The 12,545-nt window shown below is 41.9% G+C and overlaps 1 protein-coding gene across 15 annotated transcripts in view; it reads left to right on the plus strand.

The window, feature by feature from the left end:
• Positions 1–12,545, plus strand: part of BBS4 (Bardet-Biedl syndrome 4) — a 44,142-nt gene that overhangs the window by 14,531 nt on the left and 17,066 nt on the right. For 5 of the 15 annotated variants that reach the window (XM_055716838.1, XM_055716839.1, XM_055716837.1 and 2 more), the window contains 5 exons: positions 4,858–4,937; positions 8,748–8,811; positions 9,565–9,676; positions 10,296–10,368; positions 12,208–12,261. In XM_055716838.1, coding sequence (XP_055572813.1) covers positions 4,858–4,937; positions 8,748–8,811; positions 9,565–9,676; positions 10,296–10,368; positions 12,208–12,261 — 383 coding nt within the window. Of the gene's footprint in view, positions 1–3,739; positions 3,890–4,857; positions 4,938–8,747; positions 8,812–9,564; positions 9,677–10,295; positions 10,369–12,207; positions 12,262–12,545 lie in introns of all 15 variants that reach the window. The other 10 variants (XM_055716834.1, XM_055716842.1, XM_055716833.1 and 7 more) reach the window with 4 other exon arrangements.

Genomic DNA, 12,545 nt, shown 5'->3' on the forward strand with positions numbered 1-12,545 from the left:
AGTGGTCTCTTTGCACCTGGCAATTTCTTGAAGAATACGGCTGGTGCTTTAGCAATCATTTCCCCCTGTGAAATCTGATAGGAGCCTTCTGGGGCTTTTTTCCCCTCCTCTCTCTTTGCAGCAATTTCAAAACCCTTTTATTAAATGTAAAACCCACTGTTTGATAGTTTATATCTAAGCTATAATTACACAATATGAAGATGCAGGTACAAAATAATTTCCTAGGGAGGTTTACAGAAAAGGGAATAGCTCTGGTTTTTTTTCCAGTCCTTTGAGAAAATCTTTAAGAGGCTGAATAAAGTGAAGAGTGATGATAGTGCAGTACAGATACAAACCTGATGATTTTACTCTGATTCTGTTGAGGTTTCCGCTCCAGTGGCTTCCTTAAAGGAGCATTGTCAGAAAGAAAAATCACATTGCTGGAAGTGGGTTGTGCAATCAATCACTGGCCACCAAGAAAGTGGGGAATCAGAAGGATTCCCTTTTCAATTCAATCAAAACACACTTCAAAGAAACTGGCATGTCTCTTGGATGAGGTATTTAATCATATATTTGGTGCCTAGCTCCCTGTCACAGTTGCTTAATGAGAGTAGACTTTTGTAATCACAGAAAAGAGAGGCCAAAAGATAATTATGCAAGTTATTAACTCTTTTCTCTGTAGATACCAAGTTTCTGGATAATTGTGTTTTCTTGGACTGGCCCTTGAGCAGATTGATTTTTTGTATTTTTTTTCTCTGCTAGAATGGTATAAAGTACTGTTTTCTAACCTGTACTCCTAGCATCCCTGCAGCGCCCAGATTATTTGCGAGGGCTCTGTGAAAGGTGACAAAGAAAAGCATGTCTTCATATGATCTGCAGCAGTTACATATGAGAAACTTCTGAAGGTCCATATATTGAAGAAGGCAGAAAGTAGCAATGTAGACAGCTTGAGGAACTTGATGGATGTGCCCAGCTCCCCCTGGCGAGGCCAAATTCAGTGGCCTTTCCTTATGCAGAAACCTTCTGAGAGACCAGTTGCGGCAGTATGTGTTCCCAGCTCTAATTAGTGTGAGATTGCAAACCATTATATGCCATATGGAGTCTCCACTGTTCCCAGTCATTCTTGTACTTGAGAAGACTGAGGCGTGCTGCCAGTGCTGCTTTCTGTTCTTTTGCCCCTCGTAGCAGCCGCTGTGGCTGAATCCAGCCATACATCACTGTTCAGGCTGATGCAGCAAGAGCTGAGCGACACACATCAGCTGTGTGTGGCAATTTTTTTAAGTATTACTTTGGATATTAGGACCAGCAATGATTGACTCACAACCTTTCAGAAAGGCCCAGAATGTTTTGTGCCCTTTCTCTGGAGCTAGAGTCCCAAATAGCTGTGGATTTATATTTCCCTTTTCTTCAGAAAAATGCAGTGACCCTTTTCATCAGGACAGCCCTTATCAGCAGGGTGGGGGGGTCAAACCTCAGGGAGATAAATGCACCAGAAGTAGGTGTATCACTGCTTTCATGGAAAAACAGAAATGCAGATTAAGATGGTTGTGGGTCTGCAGAGGTATATAAATAATTGGCATTACTGTTTTCTGCATTTGAATATAGAGCCTGGCAATAATCCTTTACTTCCCACAGCCCTTTTTGGGGATCAGACCTGTTCCTGTGTCAAATTTATTAATCTTCTCACAATTTCTATGTCCTTCCTCTATTCTCAGTCCCCTGTGGGATCCACACCCAGTTCAGTTCATGGTGTTAATGTTTGATTTCTTCAGAGAAGGGGTCAAACTGTTCACATTTACTTTCTGGAATAGACTCAGGGAATGCATTGACTTTCTTCTGTGAAACTTTGTGTTTCTTTTGTATTCAGATGTAAGATTCACTTGTATCTATGAATTAATCTAGGCATATTTTTTGAAAGACATCAGAATTCTTTACCTTTTTTCAACGTGCTTGTCTTTGGGAAGAAGAAAAGAAAAAAGGAGACTAATGTCCCTTCAGTCACATTTGTTGGTATTTCCAAATGAGTTTTAGGAGCATAAAAGCTCCATGTGTTTTCCCAATTCCACATAGTTATCCTTAGCTTAGTGTATCACTGGGGGAAGCAAAACTGTTTTATTTCTGCAGATGTGAATCCCATTCACTTCTGTGTCTCACGGTGTGTTTTTGATTTCTCTGTTTTCTCTCTAGCCTGGCTCTTTTAGGTAATCCTCTGCGTTTTTACAGTCTTGGACCCAGAAGGCAGGTGGTGTCTATTTTACCTTTTTCTTTTGCAACTTGATACTCTTCTCAGCACTCACTCTGATGTTCAGCATTTTTTCCCTCCCAACCCTGTTCTCAGCAGGCGTTTCTGTAGTGTGGGAGTGGAGTATAATGTCCCTCTGGTCTTAAAAGTATGAAAAAGCTCTTGTCTTCAGGAATTAAACAACTGATCTTCCATCCGTTTGCTGATGTACTGGCCTCTTAGTTTAGCCCAAAACATTTGTGTAGAGTCTAACTTAATATAGTCTTTCCCATCTCAGCTGGCAAAACACCCCAGCCGGCTAGCTTTTTTGTATATATTAACATTTAATAGTGCTGTCTGTTTCTTTTTAACCACCCACTAAGGCGCGCACTACAGATGGTTGGATATCAGGTGGGGTACGTCTGGAGGGTCTTTTGATTAATCCCTATTTAAGATGGTTTTTATTGTGTATAATGATGCAGGATGTAATTTTAAGCTGTATTAGTAGGCACAAAATGGCAGAGTACACTTTAGTTTTGACTGTAACTGAAATCTTTATTGTTCAACAGAGTTTGCAATGTGTGCTCTTAAATGCATACTGACAAAAGTGCCCAGGTGTATCAGAGGTGTCTGGCTTGGTATTTTGTATGGATAGTGGCACCAGGAGACACTGTGCAGGAAGAGCATGTGAGTCCAGCTGCTTTCTGCAGTGCATTTCTGGCATCCCCCAGTGCTGTATTTCTTAGAAAAGAAAGTTCTGTCAAACTCTGGCACCCATAATAACTTACACAAGGAAGTCATTACAAATCTGTTCATGAATCAGGTAACCCCTCAATGGGCTTCAGAACAGCAGCCCTCCACACTGTTTATGAAAAAGTGTTTTTTTCAAACAATTTGTAGCTATTTAGGCAGCCTCTTAACTCTTTCCTTCATGGTTTCACTGTAAGAAGGATGAATGGAAAATACATAAAGTCATCAGAAATCAATTAATCTGATCTGGGAACACACATACTGAGATGCCTTTCTTACAAAGATCCAGTTATTATACAGCAGAGCGGAATTTGAGACCATTTGGATCCCTGATCTGTGCATTTCTGTAAACTTAGTTTGGATTACTTTTTTGTTTGGACTGTGATTTTTCTATTTGCTTTTAGGGTAGGTGAACCTTCTTTGTAAGGTATTTGACCTTAAATTGCTGGTGTGCATGCTTAAATCTCATGTCTAGTATAAATCTGACTGGATATTCTGGAATTTCAGGAAAAAACCCAACAATAAAACCAGAATGGCTTTACAAAATTTTTTCCTAACTTCAATAGCTGAAGAAATTCTGGTTGTTTTTAAATGCTCTCAGTGATACTGGTCTTGGTGTGAATTGTGAGGGAGAGGCTGATATGGTGGTGAGATGTGTTTGCTACTAGCCGCAGGTGCAGTCCTCGCATGATTAAAGCACAGTGTTTCTAAAAGAAAATAACGCTTCACACCAATAACCTCTCCTGGCCTGAATCAGTCCTTCCAGCTGCAGAGTTTCTTCTTTCTTAGGTCTGACCGTGACCCGGGCCGCCAGCTGGCGGAGGGGACTGCAGACCACTTCAAGTACCTTCTGCTCTGGGTTGCTGGAAGCTGAGCCTGCATCTCTGTTGGTGGTGTGGCTCGGAGCCATGCTCCATGGGGCTGGGAGAAGGTGGCCTGGTGCTGTATCACCCTCACTACTGCCCCGGCTGCTGCGACAGTCCTCGCCTTGCTTTGCTTCTGCATTTCTGTCATAATATTGACTTGCAAACATACAGCTTTTTTTGCCAGTTGCTATGGTTACCTCTCAGCTATCCGCATCTGAACTGTAGAAACAAGTAACAAGCAATACATTTCAAGCCTTAATGAAATGCACAGCAGTGTGTTAAACTTTTAAACCCAACATGAATATCACTAAGCAACATCCATTCGTGATTTGCCATAATTACTGCTGCAAGCTCCTTATGATTGAAATGCTGGAGCACAAGTCTTTCTCCTCCACTGCATCAAATATGATTTTCTGCCAGTAGCTTCACAGTGTCTCAGACCTGTGATGTTTCATAGTTCCTTCACAGTTTCAAAGAACTAAGCTTGACCTCTTTAAATTAATTTGCACCTTCAGACCTGCAACATCTCCAAAATCTCCTTTTGTGTGTATCACCCATTTCCTTCTCATTCACTCCCAGAAGTTTATTTTAAAGACCTTTGATTCTTCTGCCCTAGTTCTTAAATGTGAATCCAACTCATTTCCTCCAAGCTGCTTCTTGCACATTTGGAAGAACCAATTCTACCAAGGCAGCATTAGCATTTAATTAAAATACGCACGTAGTTGGTGTTTGGAGCTGTTTGCTCCAGTAACTGCACGAGAATAAGTTGATGCCTCAAGTCTTTTGAGGTGGTAGTTTTCTGCTAAGAGGTCTTATTTAGTGTCTGTCTTGAACAATGCATTTTATCCATCAGTTTGAGAACTAAAATAAAACCGGACACTGCTTTTATGTCCACACTTCAGGCTTCAAGGCAAGTGATTAATTGCACCACCTGATGCAATTGCAGTTCTTGAATTAGTTGCATTGTGCTCTCGTGCTGAGCCCAGGTTCTCTGCTGATCCGTCTGATTTCCTTTGTTCTGTTAATATTTTAAATTTACAGCACCAGAGTTACCCATCGTAGAGAGGAAAAACTGGCTGATCTACCTGCTGTATGTTCGCAGAGACTATGATGAATGTAAGGTAAGAGCTGATTTTGGGACTTTGCACTGGGAAGTATTTTATGGACGTTATGAAATGATGGTTTCATCCCAGTTTTCAAACCACCTTCTTTCGGAATAAGGGGACCAATAGAAAATAGAAGTAAAATAACTTTAATGTTCTTAAATCCTTGGCTACCTTCAGGATCCATATGTACAATTCTCTGGAGCAATCTGTGAGCTCAGTATGTCTTTGGGAGTGGAAAAATGGAAAGAAGTGCAAACCTCTCTTGTTCCAAGTGATGGATAGGCTCTTCCAAACCGATAATAACGCAGTTCCATAGTGCCTGTCTCTCAATGGTACTACAGAGATGCTATGAAAAAACACTTCAACTCAGTAAAACATTACTACCAGTCTAAAAAAAATCATCTTGGTTACCTTTGATCAAAATTATTTCATTTTGCACATGATATATCGCACCCTTTTATTTCTCCTGGGTTTGGTGGGTAGCTTGGAAGTGGTTGTTTGTTTCGGATTGTAACAGTAAGTATACTAAGGAAATGGCAAATCTATAATTAAACACTGTGTTTTCTGATAAACTGAACACGAGCTATTGAAGATGAGGTGCCAGTGGGTGGGAGGAGGGGAGTAAGAGTTGCCTTTCTGTTTCTGTCATGTGCAAAGAAGATTTGAAACACCAGGGTTGGTCAGGACTTGTCTTTCTCTGCTGGAGAACTCCTGGGGATGCTTAGGGAAGTGGCAGGCTGGAGGAAATTAATTTAGCAGTTAATTAACAGAGCCGCAGGGTTGTATCATCAGCAGAGTGATTTCCTCTCAGATCTTGGTTTAAGTAGATACAAACAAAAGTTGGACTAGCGATCTAAATAGAAAATTGTTTCCCTTTTCTGTTGATCTGACTACATTTTTCTGATCTCTGATGGCATACGTTTACTGTTTCGGTGATGTGGTGTAGAATCACAGAGTGCAGAAAAGATGTACGGCTCAGGAAAACAGAGAAAATAAACAAGTGCATGATATAATGGCAATATTGACTTCTCCACATCTTCATCAGTCGTGGAAGCAAGCAAAATATGGGGAAAAAAGTCAAGAGAAGACAGCTAATACTCTCTTGCTTGGCAGGCCAGCTTTGCGGTAGCTGTCAAAGTAAAAGGCAGCAAAGCCTTTCCTCAGAGCTCACGGAGAAGGGTTTTTGCAGTGAAGTTGGAAGAGTTTGGCAGCAGACCATAGCAGGTTGAATGATCTTCCGTTCTTTCACCCAGATGTGATGGCTGTGTGCTCAGAGGCCTGGATTTGTCCCAAGGAAGATAGGAACCTCAGCATGCCAGGATGCTTCCTCAGTTGCTGAGGAGTGGTAGGCGCGTCCAAAAGGTGATCCAGCTCTTAGGTGGGCTGAGCTGCCCGCTGGTGGGCTCATGGATCTAACCTGGGTGCCCTGGGTGCTTGCCCTTATGCATGATAAGCACAGACATTCCCAAACATGCTATTTGAGGCTAATACCTTCAAAATCAAAAGAGGTATTGACAGTATCCCCGATGGCTTAAATTGCTGTTAACTCCTTGATTTCAGTATAGTTTGGGCATCTGCTAAAGTCCATTAATTTTCTTTTAAGACTCAGCTAAGAAACAAGTGACCTGTGATGCTATTAATTTTGGTCTGAATCTTGCTAGACCCTCTTTCCCACTTAGTGCTTTGAAATGCTTCCTCTCTAATGCAATTTTAAAAGCTCCCATATTTTTCATGTATGTAAAAGGCCAAGAAAAAGCTGTTTACCAATGTTAGCTCCCCGAAGTGAAGGCATTAAATTGTTTTTAACCCTTACAGTGCCACACCTGTGTCTATTTTGGTGTCGCCAAGCTTTTGAGAAATTCTGCTGCTCGTTACAGCAAGAGATTAATAATGCTGGCTGTGTGATTCAGCTCTCCTTCTACCCAGCAAGATGCAAGGCAAACATCCCCCAGAGCCTGCAGCTGAAGCATCCCCTGCAATCACACAGGCAGAGAGGAGTGGGGGGAGAGGAGGGACAGGCCCTGCTAGGTAGCGATCATCACTCAGCTCTCACTCTTTGCATGCAAAACAAACTGTTTTCTAGTTGCAGCATCAATTCCAGCCCTGCCCCCTACCATTTTTCACAAGAGAAATCTTCTGCTTCTGTTTTGTGTGAGGAAGGGAAGGAATATTTAAAATTACCAGATGCTTTTAAAATCTCATGCTGGTTGGTCTCCAGTATGTCAGCGAGTTAAATAAACTTGGGAGGAAAAGCTGGGATTACAGGTCATATTTCTCAGCTCAAGGCCTTTTGCTATGGGATTTTTTAGGGTTTATAGAATTAATCAGATCTCTCTAAAAGATAGCTCTCTATTGCCCTCTCTTGCTCTGAGAAACTGGTTTTATGTAGATGGAGCAATATAAAATATCTGTATTCAGGAGATGCTTGGTTATGTCCAAGTTGAATGTCCTATAATAATGTACTTGGTAAAGACTATAATATAGATATATTAGGAGATAACAGATGAGGGGAAGAGCAGCCTAGATTTATTCTTCTTTTTCTTTCCTCTCTTTAGGTTTTTTTGGGGGGAGTGAGGATTCTCAACAATAATTCTCCTTGCCTTCACTCTGCTTTCCTTCTATGTGCTGTATTTGAGATTCAGTTTTCCTCCTTGTTTTCAGGTCCTTCACTTACATACATCTCAGAGGCAGGGGATGCTGATACTGTTTATACACTTGGCAGGAGTGCCAGATGAGCACCAGGTTATTGCCAGCCCAGAAATTTTCCTTTCCCTCCTTTGTCTCTTCCAATTCTGAGCAAGAGGAGTCTCAGAGCAGAAATGATGCTCTTGGTTTGTAGCCAGAGTGCTCATCCTCCCCAAGGTCACTCTTTGACCAGCTGTGTAATTTCAGGTCATGTGTGACTGTGGAATATAGCTGAACTGTACCCGTGCCCCAAAGTATCAGCTACATGAATGCAGGCAGCAAGAATTTACATTTTCATCAGTTTTTTTCCCCCTTCCTTTTCCCATATACTTCTCATTTGTTCATTTGGCTTTCATTGACTCAGCTGCAGTTGCTCCAATTCAATTTATTTCTTCACAAATGGCCTAGAGTAGATACCCTTATCAGCAGAGGATGCTTTCAGAGATTCCTTGTGGCACTTTCCCCAGGTAATATCTAATTATCTTTGGTAATAGGAATGAACAGAGAAATACTAAAAGGGCTACAGTATTCCTGGCACAATGCTCTTCACACACAGTGACGAGCTTGCACTTTTGTAGCTGTCCCAGCCACAGCCCAGTCCCTTTGTTACACATAAGGTTGTGGTTTCTGTAACTGAAACCAAATCCCTGTTACTAGCTTTGTTAAAATGATGGACGTTTACAATAGCATTTTAATATAGTATATTGCAGCAACTAGCTACAAATTCTGTATTAATACTTACTTTTCCAAGCACAAATTCTCATTAAATGAATTTGTAGTTCTCATGTCCTGTGTGACACCACTGTTGCCATCACATGAGGAAGAACTGTGTCCATCAACACGTTGCATGGTGTTTAAGTTAAAGTTATTTTAGGGCATTTTGCAATAACACAGATACAGCACAGCTATGTGTAACACATATGAAAAATTCTCCAAGTCAAGGTTGCAGAAGGTATTTGGTCAGTCAGAAATAAATTTTCTTTCATAAAGATTGCCTTTATTGAAGTATTTGAAGGGTTTATAGTCTTCTGAAAGCTGCCATGCTGCAGTTTAGTAATGGGGTAATGGTGAACCAGCTAATGGGCTTTTCAGTGAGGGAGACTGTGTTTGATCTGTACTTGCTGCACTTTGTCATTCCAGGCTGTCATCAAAGAGCAGCTCCAGGAGTCTCAAGGGCTGTGCGAATATGCAGTCTATGTTCAAGGTGTGTGGCAGAAAGTTTTAATTTTCCTAAAGCAAGTTACTTCTGATTTGAGATATAGTGAACAATAAGGGGAACAGGTGATGGAAACATAAAACACATATGTAAAAAACATTTGGCTTTTTTTTTTCTGCTTGCTTGACGTTTAGGGCTTTCACATAAGATGGGCATATTAGATTTTCTGTGTTCTCCATATCAATGAGTTTGTCATTGATTCCTCCTTGGGCTATGGACTGTTGGTGTGTTGCTGTGTGCTTGGGTTGTGTGTTTGACTGTATTACAGATGCATGTTTTCTTTTAGAGCTACCTGCCTCAGGTGATCGTTGTCTGTTTGCTTTAAGGATGGTATTCCTCTTCCTGTCCTCTGTCCCCTAAAAAATGTGCCTCAACACTTGGCATTGCAATTCAAAGCTCTGTGCTGAGGCACAGCTGAGATTTGTTGGCCAAGGGCATACTGCAGCTTGTAGAAGCTAGGAGGGGGAGAAATCCAGACTGCATCTTAACGAGCAGTTGGCTAGGGTTTAGAGCTGCCTTTATTCTGAAACCCAGAAATTTTTCCAGGCATGCATGAGTCCTTTACATGTGTTGTCATTCTGTCCTCAGACACAACTTCTGCCCGAGGTTGCTGCAGGAGGGGGAAAGACCAAACAAGTGTTGTTATAAGATATCTGTACTCCCTCTTCTTTCCCTACTGTCAGAGGGGCACATTTTTCCTGCAGAAATGGACTAATTTGCCTCGTATATGTTGTCTTACAGCTTTGATATTTCGCTTGGAGGGGAAAATTCAAGAATCTCTTGAACTTTTTCAGACATGTTCCATTCTGAACCCTCGGAGCGTTGACAACCTCAAGCAGGTGGCACGATCTCTGTGAGTGGTGTTTTATTGTTTCTTTTTGATGTGCCACCCAGGACCTTCCATGTTTTGTTTTTCTCCCAGACATCAAGTGAAATCCCAGGCTGCTTAATTCCAAACATGCTTCCTTCTTATCAACATTAGAATTGGCTTCCAGAAGCGTGGGCTACCCTGAAAAGCAAAATCTGTGTTATCTGCCTGGCTGCTATTGTATTTTCTTTTTCTTTGTGCTTTAAGCAAGAGGTAACACACTGATTTCTAGGTCCAGAGCTAAGGCTGCTGACCTGAGCTGTGTAAATTTGCCCTACAGACACCTTTCTGTCTCTGAATGTCCTGTTAGATCACCTGTCTTTTTCCTTTGAGACAAAGGCAGACTGCAGAGCCTGTGAATTCACTCCTTGCGTCTCCAGTAATGTCAGAGAGAGCCTCAGCATCTCGCAGGATTGATGACCTTGGCCCTGAAAGGGAGCAGTGCTCAAATTGTAATATTGCTGAGATTGTAAACTTCTCAGGGCTTCTCACGCAGGTCTCTGGAGAACTAGCAAATAGCATCATTTCTCACTGGCAAAGGTGTTAGTGGTTGCACAGCAGGGTTTCAGAGCAAGAAAAAATAGTAATTCAAATGCTTTCGTAGGTTTCTTTTGGGGAAGCACAAGGCAGCCATTGAAGTGTACAACGAAGCAGCTAAACTCGATGAAAAGGACTGGGTAAGTGTTTCATTGAATGCAGATTATTGTAGAATGCAGATATTTCTACAGTTTTATGAAGACAGCTGCAGACTTGTTCCAAGCAGAGGTGAGCTCATGCTGCCTGCAGTCTGAGCAGACGAGGAGCTGCAGGGCTGAGAGGCATTGTCTTTTAGCACAGGCTCCCAAGCACAGATGAGCCTCTGCAGCGTTTGGTTTGGATCGCAGGAGCAAGGCATCATTTCTGCCAGCAAAATCCCACACCTTGTCTTGGGGCACAGAGAATTGAGCAACGTGTTTGAGCTTTGCAAAGCGTCAGTAGTAACACAGCCGTACATACACACACACACACACATACACACATTAAGGAAAGTATGGGAAGCAGCTCCCCATTTGGAAACCCTCAGTTATTGTTAAAAGTTTCTGGAGTAATTGGGAAACTTTCTGTAATGCAAAACACCACTGAGATACACTACCCTCAAACTAGGTGAGAGGGTTACTTGCTACCTACCAGGTATTACCTGTTTTGGCAAAACGTGGGCTGATAGCTACAGGAGTGATATTTACATTGGCTCTTCTATATAGGAAGACAAAAAGTGAAGGAAAAGCATTGCAAATGGAAATGTTTGACAGTGGGTGAGAAGAGAGAGGACTTAGCTTGCAGATAGTTGTGGGCAGCCTTCTGCAGGTGACTTCGGCCTACGGAAGTGGTACTTCTAAGACAGGCTTGCTACATGTGATCTCATTCCCTAAGACATCAGGCACTCGCTGATTTAGCTTGATACAAGGATATGTTTGGTATTATTCAACTTATCCTGTGCCAGACAATTCAGAAACCTTTTGTATTGTGGGTCTTCTTTCAAGTCTGCATTCCTTTAGCTAACCAAGTTACTTGCAGTATGTGCTTGGCATGCCTATAACCTTATTTATAACCACAGCAGGCAGGCTTCAGTGGATATTTTGATTAGTTGTTTCCCATACCTGGCTCAGCGCTGGAACTAGAGCTAGCCTGTCCTCTTTCCTTGTGCTGTCTCATTCTGCAAGTAACCAGAAGTTACTGATTCATTACTGTTCTACACAGTTGGAGAGACTGTGTGGAGAAGAATATCATTCTAAGAGGGTTAATGGGGAAATAAGAGTTTCCTTTTAAAGGTCAAGGCTGTCTAAACTGATGAAGTAGTGAAATGCTTACTAGAATAGAAATGAGGAACTAGTGGACCTTGCTTTTTGGCTCTCCAGGATGTGTCAGGGTGGGGAAGGTGACAAGTAGCCTGTCTCTTAAACTATTGGTGATGGATTAGAGGCATGATTGTTCCTTACAGTGTCACCAGAGTGTTTAGGATCCCTAGGTGATCTTCCTGCTCTCTTGCAAAATTGTTTAAGATGCCAGAGGGTTATCAGCCCTTCTGGTACTCAACTTCTGTTATGGGAAATCAGGCACATCTTCAAACTTTGTCCAGCTGGGTGCAGCATTGTTCATATTCTAATGACTGTACAGGTGGATTGAGAGCCACCCATAAGGGCAGCTTATCTAGCGTCAGAGATCTCCCTGGGAACTGAGTCACGTCTCAGTGAAGAAACTGGTCTTTGCTCCTGGTTCTCTGAAGAGACCATTGTCATTTCTGTGATTTTTGTCTCGGTGGCCTGTAGTCTTTTGTGTACAATCACATTTAAGCTCTGTAGGAAGTAACTTGAATTTAAAGGTTTACTTGATCTACAAAGCCAGAAGGGTGTGGGCAGGCACAGAGGTCTCCCCATCTGGGTCAGTGATGACTGTTATCGCTGGCAGATTACGTAGTATGTATTTCATACCTCATGCTGATTTGGTTTTGTTTGTGGTTTGCTTTTTTTTTCATACAGGAGATCAGACACAACCTGGGTGTGTGCTACATGTACCTGAAACACTTCAACAAGGTAATGCAAATGCTCTTCTTATCTACCTGACAAAGAGGAAGCAGCACTCCCAGAAATTTCACTTTCTTTGGTAGTTTGAAGTTGATCATTTGCAGTGATAGGTATCAAGGAAGTTTTTTTCTTCAGCATTTGTTTGTGGGAGCAAAACTTTGTGAGCTGTCTCTGTTTTCATTTGCATGTTGAATTACTTTGAGTCAGCTGCAAGTTGGATAAGAGTGAAATGGAAGTTAGCCTTGTTGCAGGTCAGGAGGCTTTTTCTGAACTAGGATTTTTCGGAGTGTTTC

Source organism: Falco cherrug, chromosome 7, assembly GCF_023634085.1.
Source record: "Falco cherrug isolate bFalChe1 chromosome 7, bFalChe1.pri, whole genome shotgun sequence".
Taxonomy (NCBI): domain Eukaryota; kingdom Metazoa; phylum Chordata; class Aves; order Falconiformes; family Falconidae; genus Falco; species Falco cherrug.